We start from the raw sequence: 15,339 nt of genomic DNA, 5'->3' as shown, positions 1-15,339 counted from the left end.
GTCTTAAGTAGCATAGGGGTATCACACCCTGTAAAAAACCTGAGAGGTTAAGGGATTGGAGGTCAGTGGACAAAGGGTTTGGGGTTGCGAGGGAGAGGTGGAATAACAATAGATTATGATCAGAAAAAAAGACATTTCAGAGATCATAAATATGAAAGTGGTGTATTTGTGGGTAATGGAGAGATCAAGGGTATGCTGATCTCTATGAGTGACTGAGGTGGAGTGGAGACTAGGTCATGTGAGATGAGTAAAATGAGGAATTGTGAGATTAAGGTGTATTAGGGAGTAACAATATGTATGTCAAGTCCTCTAATATGAAGGCAAGGATTGGTGGGGAGGAGAATGACTGTGAGCCAGGCACTAAACTCATTGAAGAAAGGAGATGTGCTAGAAGTCTCTAGAAAATAGCTACCAGGATTTTGAATGTAGGATAGATAATGAGTGAACCCCAAACAAGGAGAGGTTACTCAGTGATGATGGTAGAAGGACAACCTTGAAGTGGCAGTGGGAGCAAGGAATTTATTTCCCAACTCTTCTATCTCAACCAGAGAGTCAGAGGGAGGAGTGAAAATGCAGGCAGTGCTAGAAAGGGCAGCCAAGAAATCTGTCATTAGGAAGGAGTCTAGTCTCATTGAAAATCAGAATATGGAAAGAGTGAAAAAAGAAAGAGTTTAAGATGAAAACAAGCTATTGCTTATGGAGCAGGCATTCTAGAGGGCACAGCAGAAGGGATGGTAGCTGTTATAAGTTTTTAATTTTCTTTAAAACCCCAATCTTTGTGCCATTGAGACACCTGAGAGTGATCTTAAAATGACCACAAAAATTAAGTATTGCTTACTTTTGAGGAAGAGAGTCTGAGTAGGAAATGTGGAGTATTTGAATTTGGGGGAAAGGGAATTTTGTTTTGTGAAAAGGAAATGATTAATGGATTCCAAGGAAATGAGAAAGCAATGCACATCAAATCAATCTTATTCCCTGCCTCCTGTTATACTTGCCTTCCATTACCAGCTATAGCCTTTCTTTTCCCAGTATATTGCTTCCATCCCTATCTCCCTCCCCACCCCTCAGTCTCTTTCAAATTGGACTAATGTCTTCTATTTCCTCAAGGCTGAATTTGTGGTCTCATCCTAGTCTTACTACACAACAGATTATTCACACTCCCAGATACAGTTCTGCAATGGATATCTGCCCCTTTTTTCAAAAATTTAATTGACATGTTCCCTCCCTCCCACCCCTTTTTTAGGGCAGAGTGACTTTCCTTAGGGACATCTAAGGATGTGCCAAGCTAGCACTCCACTTATTGTCCTTTTAATTCATCTAAATGCTCACTTCTTCATTCTGATGTTTGGAGGACATTCATGCCTCATTGTTTCTTGTTCTGGATTTTTCCTTTTGCTGATAGGGAAAGAGATGAATTAATGTCTGCGCTAGTTACAGTAAGGAAGACTTTGTCAGAGATGCAGCAAATGGAATCCAGTGCCTATGAGCAAGTGAAACAGGCTGTGCTGATGACAGAAGAAGCCAACTTCGAAAAAACCAAGGTGAGTGGAGCAGTGACTAAGTGGCAGCTTGGTGGCTTGGTTTTTCTTTTGGATGTTTTCTCCCATGCTCCTCCTCTAACTGTGGATTCTCTGTGGCCAGCATTCACACAGTGGATTTCTGTTTGTTGCTGTCTGTTTCTTGTTAGCCTTTGGAGAATTTCCCTTTCTTTAAAACAAATCTAGTAGTAAATCACCAGTCAGAAATGCTGCATCAAAAAGTTATTTAGAAGCTTATATGTTATGTATACATTGTGTGAGCTTCTGTTTCTTTTTTAGAATATATGGAAACTCTAGGCTATGTTCTGAAGAGATTTATAATATGTGTAGGAAAGGAATCTGCTTTATTACAATGTATGAAAGTCAAATTGCACAAAATTAAATTTAATTCTAAAGCAGACTACTAATTGTTCTGTGAAATGAACTGCATTCTATCCTTAGTGTCTTGTTATATGCTACCATCTAGTGTTCCATTGGTGTATTACAGGCTAATCACATCAGGAATTTGAAATATTCTTACATCAGGTCATGGAATTAGAGCAGGAAAGGATGTTAGAAGTCATCTAGTCTAACCTTTTCATTTTTACAGGCTTGGAAACAGGTTCAGTATGGCTAACGTGTCTCGTGGAATGTCACATAGATAGTAAATAGCAGAGCCAAGCCTCCAACCAAGACCTCCTGATTCTAAGTCAAATAGAACACTTGACTTGTGATACACCATATCATACATTTTTAATGGGTAGAAAAGCTAATGCCCCAAAACCCTGACATCATGATTTTGTACACAGAAATTTTTTTCCAGTAGAAAAGTGTTAAGAAACTAACTTAAGGGGCAGGTAGATGGCACAGTGAATAGAGAACTGGCTCTGGAGTTAGGAGGACCTGAATTCAAAAACAGCCTCAGACACTTAACACTTACTAGCCTTGTGACCTTGGGCAAGTCACTTAACCCCAATTGCCCTGCCTTTCCCTCTCCAAAATGCAGAAAGAAACTTAAGGAAACCTAAGAAACCTAACTTAAGAAAACTTAAAAACTATTCCCTCTTTCCTGAAATAAATTTTGTTTTCAATAATTTTGAGATATGATTTCTATTAATCATAGTAAGTCAATTACCTCTTGGGTTTCTGTTGTCATAAGTACTCACAGTTCTCTTTAAAATGGTTCCTTTTTGAAATCTGTTCAGTATACCATACTCTGCTTACACACTCTAGCTCACTTTCTTGTCTCATGGTTCCTTCTAGCTCTATATGGTCCTCAGTACTGTGGACTTGGTTTACTTTGATGATTGACAACTTCACATAAACTTTTGTGTACTTAGTAAGTGATTATACTCTGATTTCATAGTAAACATCCTAAACTTACAGATTAGTATATATCTCCTTTCAGGAGATGTGAAAAAGGTGAATGCTCTCCTTCATGGAATCCTATTGATGACATAGATTGAACTTTAAAGCTGGACAGGATCGTATCCAGTTCACCTGTTCTGTAAGTGAGGGGGCCGAGACACAGAGAGTTTAAGTGACTTGAACACAGTGGTAATTCACAATCCAACTAGTTGTGGCATTGATAGAGATTAGAAAGAACACAGTTTGATTTTGGCGGGGGTTGGGGGTGGGCAGTGCATCCATACCTATGATTTCATTGCTGTGAGAAACTCCTTTTATGGAAGCTCCATTCACTGGTGCAAATCAGCCCTTTGTCTGTAAGAGAAACTTAGAGAGTCACCCAAGCACTGAGGAGTTACTTGGTCATGGTGACCTGCTTAGCATGGACAGAGGTGAAACCTGAACCCAGGCTTGATTTCAAGCCTGGCTTCTTTTTTTCCCCTCCAGTGTCACTCATCTTGCCTAGTTTTAGGATTATGGAAAAGGAATACTTTTTCACAAAAGGAATACTATGGTTAACATATCAATAAAATATCTATTCCAAGAGATGACACAGGCTGAAAAATAAATAGGTCCAAGGAGATTTTTGTATAACTAAATAATATACCACTTAAAAATTCATGAGAAGCTTAGAATGTATGGAAATGTTGCTAATTTTTCAAGGTTGGCACTATTGAGGATAACTGGGATCACCTGTTTGTCCAGCTGCAAAGCCATAACCAGGGAGTTCTGTACCATGGGCAAGCAGCCCAAAAGCCTTCTGGGAGTAGAAGGGTAAATACCCTGCCTGGCAGTAGACAGAATCCTCAGTATGCCAAGAGGTTGTTGTTAGGAAGGAGATTATTCATCCCATCCTCTGTAGAGGAAGCAGGAAATTTGGGACCTTCTTCTATTGGAGCTAATTATTTTTGATCATTAAGTGCTGAGATCATTTGTCTTCCTCCCCATGGCATCTGAGGACCCTGATTCTTGGGGGTTGAATGAGAAAAGTGGCAATCCTTCCCTGAATCCTTGCTTTTTGATGAAGGAACTGAAAGAATAAGCCCTCCCCTTGCCCCCATCACTGAAAGTGTTGTCTTAGATCTGGAAGATAACTTTTAAGGATCCTCCAGTCCTCATAGGAGAAGAAACTGAGAAGGAGAGAAATGAAGTGATTTGCCAAGTAACTCGTCTCAAAGGATCGATCGCTCCGTGAAGTCTTACTGAAAGTGAGCTGAGGTGGAACCAAATAACTACCAAATCACATAAATGCACAGACTGTTAGAGCTGGAGGGGACTTTAGCCACTTCTTTGTCCAAACTCCCCATTTTACAGACAGCAAACAGACCCACGGTTTGTGTCAGGACAAGGACTAGAAGCCAATAATCCTTGCTCTCAGGCCAGAACTGTTTGGGCCAGATTGTTGACATTTGGTGTTTCTTGTGTATGGCCCCTGATTTTATGACTCAGAACAAGCAGTGAGGGTATTGGAGGAGGGGCACAGTGGGCTTCTGTCTTTTTTGTAAATCTGCCTAGGTGAAAGGTAGCCCCTGTAGGGCCACTGTTGTTGGTATTGAAGTGGGGGCCCACCCAAAAACTGTTGGTGTGGAACCCTCTCAGAGAATTCGGAGTCAGACCACCTCTAATCCAAGTATAGGCATTTATTGAGATTGATGCCTCTCATGAAGTGGGCTAAGTTCCAAGAGGAACCAGCAACATCAGAGAAAGCAAGATGGATTTTTATAGGGTAGAGATGCTGATTACATAATAAAAATTTACATAGAATATAGGAATATGATTAATATTAAAAAGGCAGGAGGAGTTTGTTAAGGATTAAGTAATGAAGGAGGGGTCCCATCTATGGTGTTTGGTGGTTACACATTCTGGTCGTGCTGCCCTCTAATTGGCTAGCTATTGTGGTCCTGTATGGTCAAAATAGATAGTCAGGTATTGTGGTCCTGTCTTGGGCTAGATGGATGATGTGATTGTGACTGAATATAAGAACACACCTGTTTCTGTGGGAATGGGTCTGGGGGCAGCGACCAGGTAGAGGCAGTAGTGGGTTCCCATCCTATGGACACACCTGCTGTTTTTGTGGGAACTAAGAGTTCATGGACATGCTTGTTGTTCTAGTGAGCCGTGAGGCATATATGAAGCAGTTAAAACATTGGGGAGAAGGGGCTAGGTAGTTACAGAGGGCCTGCTATTAAGTGGAGCCTATAATGAAGTTAGGATATTGGGGCTGAGGGCAGCTTTATTAGCATTCCATGGCTGACACTGAGGTGGCTACCTTACTAGACCAGAACAGGGCCCTACTACCCTCTGCCTCTGTATGAGGACCCCTTGACCTGCCACTGGTTCTTTTATCAACCACTCAATAAATCAATAAATGATTATTACTGCGTGACAAGCACTGAACTGGGACCTATGGGTACAAATATAGAAATGAAGCATTTCCTTCCCTCTGGGAGCTTATATTAAACTAGAATGTGATCTCTTATTATCCTCTCACCTTTTCTGCCTGACAGTGTCTTTACTCCCATCATCTGCCTTACTTTTTTTCCCCTAGAGGAATAAAATAAATATTAGAAAAACTTTAAATTTCCTACCCTGTAGCAACTTCTCATCTAGTGTTAAGGACCCAGCTTAGAATCACTGTTAGAAATAAAATTTGCCCTAGATTAAACTATATGATGAAATAGAGCAATTCCTGTAAGATTGAAAATTCTTTTTATTTTAATATGTTTATATTATTTTGTGATGGCATGTTATGCTAAAGTTAAAAAGGTTGCTACTTTGTTATATTTAGTAGGTTGAGTTTTACTATCTTATTAGTATTCCTAGCTTTGAGGGAATATGTCAGTATATTCTTTCTAGTTCTGCCAGACTGAAAAATAAAATCTCTTCACTGTGAAATTGGCAGGTTTTCATGATAATTTTTCATCTTCAAGTTTATAAGAAAAAGTCATATTATTTCACAGGGTGGAAAACTTTCTGCTTTAAAAAAAGGAAGATTTGTGTATACCATGATTCCTAACCTTTTTGGAATTGCATTACTCTTATATTTCCTAACATTTTTCTCCACGAATGTTCCGTGTAGTTTTTTTGTTTATTTTTAATCAGTTTTATTTTCAGTTCCTAATTTTTCCTTTCCTCTTCCCCCTCCCTCGGCCATTGAAAAGTCAAGAAAAACAAAACATTATAAATATAATCATGCCAAGCATTGTCACATTAGCCATGTCCAAAGGAAAAAGGAAAGAATATAAGCTTCAGTACTCACACTGAGTCTATCAACTCTCCATTTAGAGGTGGATAGTATGTTTTATCACAAGTCCCTTGGAATTGTTACTGGTCACTGTTGATAAGAGTTCTTAAGTCTTTCAAAATTGATTATTTTTACACTATTGTTAAATTGTACAAATTGTTTTGGTTCTGTTCATTCCACTTTGCATCCACTTATGACTCTTCCCAAGTTTCTTTGAAACCATCCCCTTCATTATTTCTTGCAGCACAGTACTATTCCATCTTATTCATATGCCATAACTTGTTTAGCCATTTCCCCAGTTGAAGAGCATTCCTTCAGTTTGCTGTTTTTTGCTACCAAAGAAAGAACTGATATAAAAATTTTTGTACTTATCGGTCCTTTTCTTCTTTGGGGGTGCGATAAGTGGGAATATAGATCTGGCATGGTCAGAGTCTCTGAATCAAGGGTTATGCACAGTTTAATAGCTTTTTGGACATAGTTCCAAATTCCTCCAATATTTGTACCGGTTTACAACTCCAATAATACATTGAAGTACTTGTTTTCTTATGTATTACCTCAAGCATATGTCATTTTCCTTTTTTTTGTCAACTTAACCAGTCTGAGTGTGAGTTGGTGCCTTGGAATTGTTTTTAATTTTCATTTATCTAATTATTAGTGATTTAGAGCAGTTTGTATGATTATTGATAAGTTGGCTTATCTTCCTCTAAAAATTGTTTCTATTCATTTTTATTGGTTTTTAATGAAGGTGAATTAGAATTTTGTGGTTATTATTATGGTAATAAGAATATGTTATAATGTACAGAGTACTTTAAGGTTTGGAAGAACTAATAATAGAATAGAATAAATTTTAATTTAAAAAAGAATTTTATGACTGGAATAGGGGTACCTGGTTATTTTAGTAGGAAATCTTTTTTATTTTCCTGCATGGGGAATGGGGTTAGTAATACTATGATTTGATAAGACCTCTTCATTGGAGATTGCAGTTATTTCTGGAGGGGGATACCTGGTAGCTAAAGGGAAAGTTCTGTGTTGACAACTCTTATGATAAAAAAATAATAATATTGGATTTAAGATTAGGGGACCTGGACTAAAATTCTAGTTTTACCAACAACCACTTATGTGACTTTGGGCACTTAACTCTCTTGGACTCAGTCCCTCACTTTTGAAATGCTGTGGTTGTACTAGATGCCCTCTTAGGATCCCTTCCAGATCTAAAATGATGATCTTGTGATATTCCTGACTTGATTGTCCTTGGTGATTGATTAGTTGATAGTAATTCACCAGTTAGGAGCCTAGTCTTAGAAATTTGGACAATTATTATTTCATAGATTGGTCAGATGTCCTATTATATCCTGCAGTGATGTTTCCCCATCATTCACTCTCCTTTCTGAAAGACTAGTGGAAAGATGAGCACCTGGCTCATCATTTTCTTCTCCTTCCCAGCTCTTTTCCTTATATTAGGGTACTTTGGCATTCATGTTGATGTTCCTTCAAAACTCCCTAATTGTCCAATTCCTCAGACTTCTTAAATCCCAGGATTTAATGCTTCATTCTATCTCAGCCACACAAAGATCATATGCTAGATAATAGAATAGAATAAATTAAATCACCCACAAATCTGATGCTTCCCTGATCAAATAACTCTGACATTCTGTCTAACCATAAACCTTAACCTATTTTTTGCCTTCCCTGAGACCTTCAGCATTCTGTATCCCTCAGTACTATGTCATGACATTATCCCTGCTCTGATTTCACCTTCCTTCCTTTCCAGTCTTGCCTGTAGTTAGCTAATTCATCTCTACTCTGTCCTCTGTTCTCAAATCTCTTGCCTCCTTGTCTTATTGTCACTCATCCTCTGCCAGCCTCACCTCTGAATTACTTTCACTATCTGTTTTCTCCACTCTTCCTAAAAAGAGTTCCAGGAAGTTGCACAGCAGTATTGAATGTGTACATTATAAATGCTTGTTATCAAACTCTGACTGCGTCCTTATTGCAACAAGACAATCTATTTTATTTCTCCCTAATTGAACTCCTCTCTCACTCTTTAGGACCTTTTCTTATCTTCCCAAGCCTGCCATGCCTCCTGCTCTATCAGCTAAGGATCTTGGCTCTTACTTCACTGTGAGTTCCCCTTTCTCCCTTTCTCTTTATCTCAAAATACCTTGACATTATCTCCCATTCTTGATTTCTTTCTGCTGGCCTCTAATAATGAAGGAAGGAACTTTTCTTTGCCAAGGTATACCTTTCTCTATATGCCCTTGATCAAGTCCCTCCAGTCTTCTGCAAATTGTAACCTCAATCATCCCATCTTTAATCGTCAGCCTTTTCCAGTCTACTGGTTTTTTTCCTATTACCTTCAAATGTGCCCAAGCCTTCCTAGTCTTTAAAAAACTTGTATTAGTCACTGCCATCCCCTCAAGCTAACTGTTATGTATTTCTCTTAGCCAAACTCCTAGAAAAAGCCATCTTGATTCACTGCCTCCACTTACTCTCTTCTCACCCCCAACCCTTTTAAATCTTCTTATCTCATCATTTAAATGAAATCTTTTGCAAAGTTACCAATTAAAAGATAACTGCTAAATCTCTGGGTGTTTCATTTTGGTCTTTATCTTTCTTGATCTGTCTGCTATATTTGCCCCTTGCTTACCTTTGCCTACTGAATGATCTCTTCTCTCTGGGCTTTTGTGACCTCTTGGTTTTCCTCCTGCCTATTTTCTTTTTTATTTATACCTCACATACTTCAGACCCTCACAGTTTTCCCTATAGCTCTGTCCAAGGCCCTGTACTCTTCTCTCTCCATACACATGAACTCATGTGGGTTCAAGTGTCTCTATGCCACTGAATCCCAGATCTATATTCTCAGTCTGTTTTCTGTCCTGAACTCCAGTTCTCTATTATCCCTTAACTATTAAACATTACTAATTGAACGTCCTGGAGACATTTTAGATTTAACATATCCAAAATAGTATCATTATCTTTTCTCTACCCTGCCCTAAATCTTTATATTTTTATTAAAAGCACCACCCTTTTTCCAGAATATCACATTCTCAACCTTAGCTTTATCCTGGGCTCTGCACTGTTGCTTACCCCATAGATACAATTAAGTTGCCAAATCCTGGCATTTCTACCTCCAGAGCATCCTACCCTACTGTCTACACAGCTACCACCTTAGTTCAAGCCCTCCTCACTTTTCTCCTTCATTATTGTATTAGCTTCCTTATCGGTTTGATGGACTACAAACTTTTTTCTCCTAAGCCCTGACTACCCATCTTAGTTGCCAAACCCTTTCATCCCCTTTATTTTCCTTCTATGTGTTTTCCTCCCCCCCCCCACTTTTTAAGATTATAAACTCCCTGAGATGAATCCTTGAGATTGGGGCTATCTTTCTACTTCCATTTGTATTACTCCTGCTTATCACAGTGCCTGGTGTGTAGTAATTGCTTAATGAATGCTTGCTGACTTGTGGAATAACTCTCATCACTCTATATTTCTCATTGTAGTCAAAAGTAATTCTCCTTAAACACAGCTCTGACCCTGTCACTTCTTTAGTGACTCCCTGTTGCCTCTAGGATCTAGTACTATATAAACCTTTTAGCTTTTAAAAAGCCCTTTACAGTCTTACCCAGATCTATCTTTTCAGCCTCATAGTACATTGTTTGCTCATAGTACATTGTATATAGTACATTACGTAGTAGAAACTCTGAAACTCAATTATCCAGACTCACTGGCCTCTCAATTCCTTGCACAGTAACATTTCATCTCCAGTCTCCATGCACTATCAATCTGCTGTGTTTGGAAAGCATCCTTTCTTCACTTTCACCTCATATAATCCTTGCAGCTAGTACTACTACTACTACTACTACTAGTTAGTATTAATATAGCACCTAATGTTGTACCAGGATTATGCTAAGTGCTGTACAACTCTCTCATGATAATCACAACAACACTGGGAGGTAGTTACTATGGGTGTCACCATTTTGAAGTTGAGGAAACTGAGGCAGACAGAGGTGTGAAGAGACTTGCCCAGGATCATACAGCTAGTAGACATCTGATTTGTACTCAGGTTTTCCTGACTCTAGGCCCAGTGATTTGTCCACTGTGCCACCTAGCTGTCTTAAACTAGTTTGTATTGAACTACTTTGTATATTTTTTCTCTTTATATTTATTCTGTGCATACTTAAATATTTACTTGTCTCCCTCATTAAAATAAGCTCCTTGGGAGAAGATATTGTTTCATTCACTGTATTTATCCCTAGCACTTCCACAATGCCTAGAACATTTTAGGTGCTTAATGAATACTTAGTGACTGATTAAGTCATGCGTGTTATTTGTCATTTCTGGGCAACCATTCCCTATACACCAAGAGTTAACCTCTGATCTTGGTTGGGAGAAGTAGGAGTCCAGGTGTCTACTAGAGCCAGGGTGACCAAGAGCCAGCAATGGAGGCAGAGCAGCTAATGAATTAGATGGGGGCTGGCTGTTAGGGGAATTCAATTCAATAAGCACCTTTGATTTGTCAGCCTTCATACTTAGTGGTGGTGATAAGCACCTAGATTATGTAAAGAGGTCACTTCAAATTGTAGTTAATCTAACCAGATAATAGCAGTGGAATTAGATCCATAAGGAAGTGGCTAGGCCACCACATCATGGAAAACAAGGGTTGGGGGAGGCTCTGGGAAGGAACAAAACAAATACAGAAGAAAGGTTAGTTTAGCTCGGGAATTATATCAAGCCCAGATACATTTTGCTTTGGAATCTAGATTAGGGTTCTTTCTCCCATTATTTTCTTCCTTTTTTACTTCTCTATTCTTAGTGATTAAATTTCTTGAGCCATGAAAACAGAAGCTTTACAGAATAATTTTGTGGAAATCATAATTTTTATAAATTTTTCAAATGAGAGAGAAATTCTCATTGAGGAGAAGCAGCTTCATAAAGTTCCCTGGTTGAAGACTGAGTGTATTAATTCTCGTTTTCACTAGAGGGAAGCATATCCTTACCCAAAACTTAAAAAAAAAAGTTTACTAGACTAAGAGTTTTTCTTTACTAGTCTTTACTAGACTAGAGTCTTTCTTATTAAATTGTCTTATTGATGTTATGGGGCATGGATTTCTAAGAATTCAAGGGGGAGCAGAAATATGAGATATTAGTATTTTGGATATGATGAAATATAACATGTATAAAAAGTAGAAAACTTTTATTTCCTGATTAAGCATAATAATAAGCAAAGTAAGAATTTCCCTGTTTTTTAAAAAAATTAATTAAAATTCAGCCAGGGATTAAATGCAGCATTATTTTCTACAACCAGATAGTCACTGGGTGTGTTACTTCATTATCTTAAAATTTGTTACTTAGTTTTTATAACAGATATACTACTAAGTATAGTCAACAAAAGCATGACCTGACTGTATTTAAGTAGAGTTGATTTTCATAATATTTCAATTAATACCTTGCATATAATTTTAAATACAATGCCATATTTCCAAATTGGTTGTTGAATTATTCTTTATGGTATCCAAAAATCATACTCATCAGTAAAAAAATCAACTGTTCAATGTTTACATATTTTATTTTAGGGTTATACCCAGAGTTAGTAATGGGAAATTAGTTTTTCCTGACCTCTTTGTAGTAACTCCATATTACTGATGCTGTTTAAGGCTCCAAACCCGTGTACTTCTTAGTTTATTCATGTTATGTTAAATCTCTCAGTAGAAACATTATGGTTAGCTTAAGGTCTAAAAATAGAAAGGTTGCCTCTGATTTTATTTTCTATGTTCTGCTTCATAATAATTGATATTTTTTTATTAGTTCCCACGTGAGAATCTCAGAAATTTTCAAATTAGTTTAAAAGATCTTAAAATGTCAGCTCTCACATATTGTCATATTATAGCACAACAGTTACATTAATTTTTATCTGATAGGTTTTAATTCAGTGTGAACAGTTAAAGACGGAGCTGGAGAGACAGAAGAGTCGATTTGAAAGAGAACTTGTAGTCCAGCAAGAGAAACGACTCAGTGAAAAGGAGGTCTTGAGACAAGAGATGAAAAAAGAGCGAGACAACTTGGGAGCAACGGTAAAATTGGTGTTAAGTGTTTCGGTCTGTAATTGTTGAAAATACATTGTTGTGCTTTTTTTAGACATCACGGAGTCCTTAATAACCAGTTTAAAACTTACCTTATTTTTATTAAGTTTCTATGACAGTATGCTTCCATTTTGCTTTGTCTTGACCTTTATTCAAGAACTTTTTATCTCTCTAGTCTTTACATAAAATATTATATTCTCCACAAAAGTAATATTCCGCAATGGCCCATGACTATAGGTTCTTAATAGACTGTACCGTAAGAGTGAAAGTTCTAGCAGGTTTTTCTGTGTTGGAAAGGCTTCAGATTCCATCTGCTGTAAGAGGGTTCACCTCCCCAAGCAGAAAAGCTTGTCAAGGAGGCTGAACACCAGGTTGTAAAACCAAGAAAAAAATTTTTAAAAAGACAGTTTTCTCCTTTCTCTTTCCTACCTCCCGTTTGTGTAGGGACATTTGTAGAGTGACAAAGTAGAACAGAGAGGGTGCTCAGAACCTTATTATTTGGAGACCTTCTAAAGATTTAGTCAAAGAGTGTGTAATCTCAATGTAATGTCCTTATTCAAAGGCCAATGGATCAACTACAGGAGGAACTTCTGAAGTGTGCCATTGTTTACGTTCTCACTCTAATGAAGCCAGAAGATAAGAAGGTATCACAGTTAAATAGAGCATGATTTATAGACTCTCCTTAGAGAAGATGCGATTTCATCATACGTTCAAAGGCAAAAAAAAAAAAATTCCTTGATAGTTTCACTGTACGGAGCTCATTATATGTATAAACAAAAAGACTACCAGGAGCATAATTGCAGCTTATCCAGCAGCATCTGCTTCAGAGAATGAATTAGAGAAATTCTACAAAGAATTGTATTGATAAGACTCTCCAAATTTGAAGTCAACATATGCTGCAATATTTAGTGACTCCAAAGCAAGGTGGGCAGAAGAGAGAATAGCAAAAAAATGTGTTGTGAAAGTATGGCACAGGATCAGGAAGCGAGAGGCTAAAGGCATATCCATTACAGAAAAGCCCACACTTACATATGGCGAATATGTTATTCCAGAAGAGAGTCAGAAGCAGCTGTAAACGTTAAGCAAGAAACATCACGACAATGAGACTGACATGAGAAACAGAAAACTGATTTGTTGATGTAAGAGTCATTTCTGAGTTAGCCCCCTTTAATTAGACCATCAACTTAGAATTAACCATATGCACATGTGAAGCAACTAGTACTCGCCTGATAGAATCATCACCAAATGAGAAAAAAGAATGATGAAAATAAGATATCCATGCAGTTAAAATGACTGACTTGATCTTTTTTAAACAAATTCTTAATAACAGGAATATGAAATGGATAATGGCACAGACATTGGCATAAGCCTATCCATTTCCTAATGAAATTTAACCAACGCAAAGCATTTGCCACATCACCGAAAAGATCACCTCAGTCAGCAGATGTGTGTTCTTTCTGGTAGACTATAAGATATGCAGCCAAGTGCTGTGATAGGCAATGGAGCCTTGGGAATAGCGGCACATCTCAGATCATTCATCCTTCTTCCAGGCCAGCCCTCATAGCCATCATCTGGGAATGGGCTTCTGATAGAGAAAAGACTAGCCACCTCCACCAATTGCCAACTGGTTGACACACATATGGCAGAAAAGGTGCCTTGAGGGAGAGACAGCCACTGTCTCCTTGACCACCATTTCCCCTCATGCGGACTGCCCAGAACCCTGAACTCAAGAACCTTGAACCTTGTTTCCAGCCTAGTGCACTCAGCCTTCATCTTAGAAGGCAGCTGCTCTGGAGATGAAGCCCAGCACCTGTTTCTGAGAAACTACAGCCACCAGAGATAGAGAAACTCCTGAATCCTTAGCACTGTATATGGTTTGACATGAGACATTGATACCATTTTATCAGTGGAAATAAAATTCAAGAAGAGGCTTTAACATCTGTTTTGCCACTGTATGCCAAGGAGAATAGGGGTTTTTCCATCTGACTTGCAGCTGAAACCTCCCATATATAATGTTTCTCACCCCATTAGAATGTGAGCTCCTTGATAGGAGGGGCTGTCTTACTTTTCTAGTTTTATCTTTAGTACTTGGCACAAGGCTTGGCACATAGTCAATTTAAAAGAAGATAATTTCAGTACTTTAACAGAACCATGGTCTCACTGATGTGGGAAAACTCTTTGCTAATGCAAATCATGTATTTTCTGCTAGTGCATAGACTCTGGGTTTTTTTTCAGCTTGTATAATTTTTGGTTATGTCTTTTAATTTTCCATACATAAATCCTTCTCAAGGGATTTACTTAGCATTCTTGTGACTTTCCTCTGGTTCTTTTAATATTTTGTGGATACCAATGCTAACCTTTGGACTGTCCATTTATTATTCTTTACTGTTGCTACACCTATCTCCTTTTCTGATCACACACGTCCTTGATAGCAGCTTTTTAAAAAATCTGGCTAATCATGAAATAGAATTTTGGAGGAAAACAAGATATCTGAGGGGAAAAAAATTAATTCAATTTTGGATATACTGCTTTTTTTTTCCTTCTCTGTTTTTCACCTGAGATGTTTAGTAATCTATTTGTCTATACTAAAAGCTACTTATTTTCTATTGTCATTTTTGTTATGTGAAGGTAACAATCAACAAACATTGATTATTTGTCTGTTAAGTGCCATCTACAGTGAATAGGAGTTGATCTTGAGTTTTTGTCATTGTTCTGTTTGACCCACAAAAGTAAATCATCAAGGGTCATACAGCTAGTATGTGTCAGAGGTAGGACCTGAACCCAGATCTTTTTAACTGGCCTTTATGCACGGTACCATGCTTCCTGGCACACAGTAAGCATTTTTATCAGTGTTTATTGAATGGAATCCCTTTGTCAGGAAAGTGGATCTTGATAATAATCTCTGTTCAGAACACAAGGAAGAATTAGAGTTGTAAAATATGTATCAGCTTCTTCTAACCTGATTGTTCTGTCTGAACTCTCTGCCCCTGTCAAAGTAAAGGACTTACCTGACGCCAGTGTTCTGGAAATCCAGCAGTGCTGCAGCTGTGTTCCTTACTTCTGTCCTGGCAGCAGATGCAGTTGGGGCACC

General features: G+C 38.0%; 1 protein-coding gene across 4 annotated transcripts in view; it reads left to right on the top strand.

Annotated features, from left to right (window-relative positions):
• The window catches only part of SDCCAG8 (SHH signaling and ciliogenesis regulator SDCCAG8), a 270,183-nt gene that overhangs the window by 35,152 nt on the left and 219,692 nt on the right, over window positions 1-15,339 (top strand). For all 4 annotated transcript variants that reach the window (XM_069064466.1, XM_069064464.1, XM_069064463.1 and 1 more), the window contains exons 6-7: window positions 1,403-1,541; window positions 12,087-12,239. In XM_069064466.1, the coding sequence (XP_068920567.1) occupies window positions 1,403-1,541; window positions 12,087-12,239 (292 nt within the window). The remainder of the gene's footprint in view (window positions 1-1,402; window positions 1,542-12,086; window positions 12,240-15,339) is intronic.

The sequence above is a fragment of the Petaurus breviceps genome, unplaced genomic scaffold (assembly GCF_028583685.1).
Source record: "Petaurus breviceps papuanus isolate PSGF00001 unplaced genomic scaffold, PetGlider_PUasm1.0 90633, whole genome shotgun sequence".
Lineage (NCBI taxonomy): Eukaryota > Metazoa > Chordata > Mammalia > Diprotodontia > Petauridae > Petaurus > Petaurus breviceps.
Note: the sequence above shows the minus strand (reverse complement) of the source record. Positions and strands in the feature narration are given on the sequence as shown.